The sequence below is a fragment of the Aphelocoma coerulescens genome, chromosome 26 (genome assembly GCF_041296385.1).
Source record: "Aphelocoma coerulescens isolate FSJ_1873_10779 chromosome 26, UR_Acoe_1.0, whole genome shotgun sequence".
NCBI classification, from domain to species: Eukaryota; Metazoa; Chordata; class Aves; order Passeriformes; family Corvidae; genus Aphelocoma; species Aphelocoma coerulescens.
Genome location: NC_091039.1, coordinates 5,705,247 through 5,711,116, shown reverse-complemented (window position 1 = coordinate 5,711,116; position 5,870 = coordinate 5,705,247). Strand labels below are relative to the sequence as shown.

The 5,870-nt window shown below is 63.7% G+C and overlaps 1 protein-coding gene across 1 annotated transcript; it reads left to right on the top strand.

Moving 5' to 3' along the window:
- Window positions 1-288: 288 nt before the first annotated feature.
- Window positions 289-5,572, top strand: REN (renin). The gene is made up of 10 exons (XM_068995777.1): window positions 289-397; window positions 1,045-1,201; window positions 1,338-1,461; window positions 1,701-1,819; window positions 1,964-2,160; window positions 3,126-3,134; window positions 3,426-3,548; window positions 4,136-4,280; window positions 4,359-4,457; window positions 4,945-5,572. Exons 1-10 carry the CDS (start codon window positions 297-299, stop codon window positions 5,104-5,106), a joined length of 1,236 nt encoding a protein of 411 aa, XP_068851878.1. The 5' UTR covers window positions 289-296; the 3' UTR covers window positions 5,107-5,572.
- The last annotated feature ends 298 nt before the right edge of the window (window positions 5,573-5,870 follow it).

Sequence of the window (5,870 nt, the reverse complement as noted above, 5' to 3'; positions counted from 1 at the left end):
CCGTGCTGGAGTAACCGGGGAGCAATTAACCCCAAGGAATGTGGGATCCCATCTCCCGGACACCCGCAGCTCCCCTTGTCCCATTCCCCCCGCGCACGGGGGGCTCCTGACCCCGCCGCCCTCCGCGGGGACTGTCCCGGCCACCTGCCCGGTGTCACCCATGGGATTCCCAGCCCTCCCCCTGCCAGGGGAGGAGAAACCCGCCGGGATGGAGGATCCCGGGCTATAAAAGCATCCTCCCCTCCGGGATGGGACGGGACGGAGCTGCCGGCAGGGAGGGGACAGGGGAGGACACGATGCCGGCGGGACCCAGCGGGAGGCTGCAGCGGTACCTGCTGCTCTTGGCCGTCACCTGGGGCGCCACTTTAGTCCCCTGGCCAGCCCAGGCTTTGCAGAGGTAGCTGGGGTCCGTGTGGCCCTCACGGTGCTGTCCCCCCCTTTTTTTCCCGGGGGCTGGAGCGGAGGGTGAGGGGCTCTGGGAACCCCCTTCTTCCTCTTCTTCTGCTCTTCCTCACTCCTCTTCCTCGAGCACCGCATGGTCATGGTGGGACTCCATGAGCCCGGGGGCGGGGGGTCTTTCCCGACCTAAATAATTTGGGAGCGCCCCGAATCCCAAACAACCGAGGTGCAGCGAGTTTGGGGCCGGGCTTGGGGTCTGCGGGTCCCTCCTGCCGCCCCCACCCGCCTCGGTATCCTGGGTGGGCTCGGGCGCATCCTGCGGTGGGAGCGGGACCCAGAGGGGGAGCGGCGGGGAGCTGCTGCCATCTAGAGCCACCCGGCTGGAGTTCCCGAGGCAGGGAATGCCGCTGGAAGGTGCCAGAGGGCTTTAGGGTCGGGTTTTAGGGCGTCGCAATGACAGAGGGGACGGGTTTGTGTCTTGGGGTCGGGGGAGAGCCGTGATGGGGCTGGGGGTGGGAAGGAAAGAGATAGGGGATCCTGAAGGAGCTGGGGTGGGAGGGAGAGAGGGAGATGGAGGGTCCTGGAGGAGCTGGGGTGGGAGGGAGAGAGGGAGATGGAGGATCCCAGCCCCGTCCTGCCCCCCAGGATCGCGCTGCGGAGGATGCCCTCCATCCGCCAGACGCTGCACGAGATGGGGGTGAAGGTGTGGGAGGTGTTCCCGGAGCTGCGCCGGGGCACACGCGGCGGAGGGGACGGTCCCCGCAACGGGACCGCTCCCACCCTCCTCACCAACTACCTGGACGTGAGTGTGTCCCCGCCCGGGGGAGGATTTGTCACCCCGATGTCACCCCAGTGCCACCCGGCAACCCCAGCTCGGCTCGGTGGGAGCCCTTTCCCCGCCCGAGCTGCACCCCAGGGATGCTCCCCGTCCCCTCCAGACCCAATATTTCGGTGAGATCAGCATCGGGACCCCCGCGCAGACCTTCAAGGTGGTGTTTGACACGGGCTCGGCCAACCTGTGGGTGCCATCCTACAAGTGCTCCCCCCTCTACAGCGCCTGTGGTGAGTAGGGGGGCACGACCGGGGCTGGGGCTGACCCCACAAAACCTCAGCGACCCCCGGGCTGCTCAGAGAGGGCTGGAGGGGGAGGGGAGGGTCTCTTTTTTGACAGATTTTTTCTCTCTGTTGGTATCCCGACCCCTGGCATTGAGGCAGGGTAGGTTCATTACACCCCAGGGGATTTTGGGGGGAACAGAGATGCTCTGTGCCCCTCTGGGATGCCCCTTTTCCCCCGTTCCCAGTGTCCCACAGCCGCTACGACTCCTCCAAGTCACGCACCTACATCGCCAACGGCACCGGCTTCGCCATCCGCTACGGCACCGGCAGTGTCAAAGGCGTCCTCAGCCAGGACATCGTCATGGTGAGCCCTGGAAGCCACAAAATCCACAAAATCCACAAAATCCACGCACCCGGAGCCACTGGCTCAACCAGGAGACACGGGGGGGTTTTTTGGGCTGGGTTCAGCCCTCCCAGTGCCCTGCAGTGCCCCCCGTGCCCCCCGCAGGTGTCGGACATCCCCATCATCCAGGTGTTCGCCGAGGCCACGGCGCTGCCCGCCTTCCCCTTCATCTTCGCCCGGTTCGACGGGGTGCTGGGCATGGGCTACCCCAGCCAGGCCATCGATGGCATCACCCCCGTCTTCGACCGCATCCTGGCCCAGCAGATCCTCAAGGAGGACGTGTTCTCCGTCTACTACAGCCGGTGGGTGCTGGAGGAGCCGGGGACGCCTGCGGGGATCGGGTTTTAGGGGGCGGGTTTGTGGGTTGGGGTTGGGGGAGAGCCGTGGAGGGGCTGGGGGAGATGGGGTGGGAGGGAGAGGGAGGATCCTGGAGGAGCTGGGGTGGGAGAGAGGGAAAGAAAAAGGGGATCGTAAAGGAGCTGGGTGGGAGGGAAAGAGGGAGATGGAGGATCCTGGAGGAGCTGGAGAAGGAGGATCCTGGAGGAGCTGGGGTGGGAGAGAGGGAAAGAAAAAGGGGATCATAAAGGAGCTGGGTGGGAGGGAAAGAGGGAGATGGAGGATCCTGGAGGAGCTGGAGAGGGAGAGAGGGGAGGAGATGGGGGATGCTGGAGGATCTGCACTGGGAGGGAAATGGAGGATCCTGGAGGAGCTGGGGTGGAATGAGGCAGCACAAGAGGCAGAGCAGAGTGGACGCTGATCCGGAGCTGCCGGGGCAGGGAGTGGCCGCTCCCGGCTCGTTTGTCACTGTCACTGTACGGCCACCAGCTCGGTGAGAGGGGCTGGAGCAATCCCAGCCTGGAGGGGCTTTGGTGTTTCCACTGGCAAAATTAAAAAAAAAAATTAACCCTCCCCCCCAAAAAATTCTCTTTAAAAACCCCTGCAGCAGCAGCCAAACCTCCGTCCGTTTCTTGCCCCAAGCTGCCGTGCTCATCCCCGCATCCCCAAACCCACTGGAGCAGCGGGAGGAGGAGCAGGAATTCTGCTCCCCACCCCAGCACTCCCCACTGGCCCCAGAAACATCAACCTGGAACCGCGCAGTGACAGAGAGACCCCAAATACCCCCCTAAATCCCACTCGGTGCTGCTGGATTTAGGGGCAGCTGGATGCCACTGGAGTCCCCCGGGCCTCTGGGTGCCACCTGTGTCCCCTGGGCTCCCTGGGGACACCGCTGCCCCCGGAGCCTCACGGAGCATCCCTCTCTTTGCAGCGCTTCCAAGTAAGAAGACCCAAAGCACGAATGCTCCCGAGGCCACCCACTGCCAGCCCCGCCGTGCCCCTCGGGGTCCCCTGATCCCTCTGCCAGCCCCAGGATGCCCTTCCCGCATTCCTGCTCCCCTCAGGAGCCCGCACACCCACCCGGAGCCCTGCATGTGCCACCTCCTTGTCCCCGCTCTGCGCTGACGCCGCTCCGGCTGCTGCCAGCAGAGCCTCGTGGCTGCGGCTGCTCCCTGCCGGGCTGGGATTTTGGGGGGAAGGGGAATCACTCCCGCTGTGTTGGGCACGCCAGGAACGCTCCTCTGAAAGCCGGTGGGGAAATCATCCTGGGAGGCAGCGACCCCGCCTATTACACCGGGGACTTCCACTACCTGAACGTCAGCAGGAGCGGCTTCTGGCAGATCAGCATGAAGGGGTGAGGGCGGGGAGAGCCTCTGGATGGTCCGGGGATGCGGGGAATCACAAAAAACGGGATTATCTAGGTGGGAATGGCCTCTGGGGCCACCGAATCCAACATTAGCCCAGCACTGGCAGGTCCAAGGCTGCACCCCGCAGCCCCCGCGGCTGTGTGAGGGTGGGACTTCAGGGAAGGCGCTCCAAGGAGGATGTTTTTGCTGCCGGATGCTTTTCCCCCGTCTGGAGAGGAGCGGGGTGGGCTCCTCCAGCTCCTCCAGGCTCAGCAAGGAGCCGGGAGCAGCTGGGAATGCAGAGGGGGTGGCACCGCCGTGGGCTGAGATTCCACTTGGGAGCTACAGTTGGAAGAGTTTAACCCCCGTTCGTCCCGCGGGAGGAGCGGGAGGCACTGAAACAATCCCGCTTTGTTTCATCCGGAAAAAAAAAAAAAAAACCATCCCCAAAAAATAAACCCTGCACGTGACGGAGCTCAGATTCCACACTGGAAAAGCCGGGAGCAGCACATGCCTGGCTGGGGGTGGATGTGACATTCCCGGGAGCACCCTTGGTGTCACCACGGGACACTCAGGGCCACCCTCCCCTCTCCAGGGTGTCCGTAGGGGCCGAGATCCTGTTCTGCAGGGAAGGCTGCTCGGTGGCCGTGGACACGGGGGCTTCCTACATCACCGGCCCCGCCGGGCCCGTGTCCGTGCTCATGAAAGCCATTGGGGCGGCTGAGGTGGCCGAAGGAGAGGTGAGTGACCGCCAGCCCCGCTCCGTGTCCCCGCTGGCTGCCTGTGCCCCGTGCCAGCGCTGTCCCCTCCTCCTGCAGTACGTGGTGGACTGCGAGCAGGTGCCTCAGCTGCCCAACATCTCCTTCCACCTGGGAGGGAAGGTTTATGGCCTCAGCGGCCCGGCCTACGTCCTGCGGGTGAGTGCAGCCCTCCTGCGGCATCCTGCGTGTCCTGGATCCCCAAAATCAGCCAAAATCAGCCCCAGAATGATGCTCCTTGCTTTCCCTAAACCCTCTTGTTAGGTGGAGGTGTCCACGTGCACCAGAGCGAGCTGTCCCTGCTCCTTTGGGTAGTTTAGGGGGGATTTGGGGTGAGCAGGGACAGGCAGGGATCCTTTTTGTTGGAATTTGGATATCAGGAAAGGCTTTTCACCCCGAGGGGGGGTGGACACTAGAACAGCGGGAAGTGGTCACCAAGAGCTCACGGAGCGCTTGGACAACACCCCCAGGCACAGGGTGGGATTTTGGGGACGTCTGTGCAGGGAAAGGAGTTGGGCCTGATGATCCTTGTTCGGGATATCCCGTGATTCCCGAGGAAGGAACATCGTGGAGCTGGGGCACAGGGTGACACAGGGACCCTCCTCCTCCCACCACCTCCATCACCCTGCGGGTCTCCTTCTCGCAGCAATCCCAGTACGGCGAGGACGTGTGCGTGGTGGCTTTCTCCGGGCTGGACATTCCCCCTCCGGCCGGTCCCCTCTGGATCCTGGGCGCCACCTTCATCGGCCACTACTACACCAAATTCGACCGGCGCCACAACCGCATCGGCTTCGCCACCGCCCGCTGACCACCCGGGAGGGGCCGGGGGGGCCGGGAGTGGGTGTGGAGACCCAGCCCGGGGGCAGGAGGAGCCCCGGGAAGCAGCGATTGGAAGCGCGAGTGAGGGAACAGCAGCTTCCTTCCAGCTCTGCCACCTCCTCTCTCGTCACTGCGAACCTCGCCTGCTCCCACTCCCAAACCCCCGCGCCGCTTCCCGGGAGCCTCTCCTGCTGCCGAGAGCTGAGCCTGGAGCGGCTCTGGGAATGCGAGCGGGATCCTGCGGCTGGAGCAGCCCCTCCGGGCGTTTTGGGGACGATGTGCAATAGCAGGACCAGCACACGGTGATTTGCTGCTGGTGTGGCTGAGGGATGGGCTGAGACGGTTTGTGCTGTTCCTTAATTGGGGGGGGGGATAATCAGTGTTTAATGATAGTTTTAGCTGGTGTTAGCCCTGTCTCTCTCTTCTTGACTTTAATATTAAACAATTTAAAGCAACAGGAGGCTGAGTGGGGCTGGGTCTTGCTGAGGAGGGGATCAGAAACCTTTATTTAGAGAACTGGGCCACAAATGTCCCTCTGCCAGGAGCCACCACTGCGTCTGTGTCTTTCCATCCCATAAGGGTGCAGCCCCCTCCCAGCTCCTGCCACCGCATCTCCTGTGGGCAAATCAAGGGCTCTGCAAAGCTCTTTCTGCAGATGGGGTGGTCTCAGGACCCCTGGATGCTCCCTTGGGGACAGGGATGGGGCTGTGCCTCAGCTCTGCGGGGGCTCTGTGGGGAGGGGAAGGTGCTGCG

Coding starts and splice junctions, on each gene's coding strand:
- REN (XM_068995777.1), top strand. CDS start 297: ATGCCGGCGGGACCCAGCGGGAGGCTGCAGCGGTACCTGCTGCTCTTG. Junction 398..1,044: donor CCAGCCCAGGCTTTGCAGAG/GTAGCTGGGGTC, acceptor CCTGCCCCCCAG/GATCGCGCTGCGGAGGATGC. Junction 4,281..4,358: donor CTGAGGTGGCCGAAGGAGAG/GTGAGTGACCGC, acceptor CTCCTCCTGCAG/TACGTGGTGGACTGCGAGCA.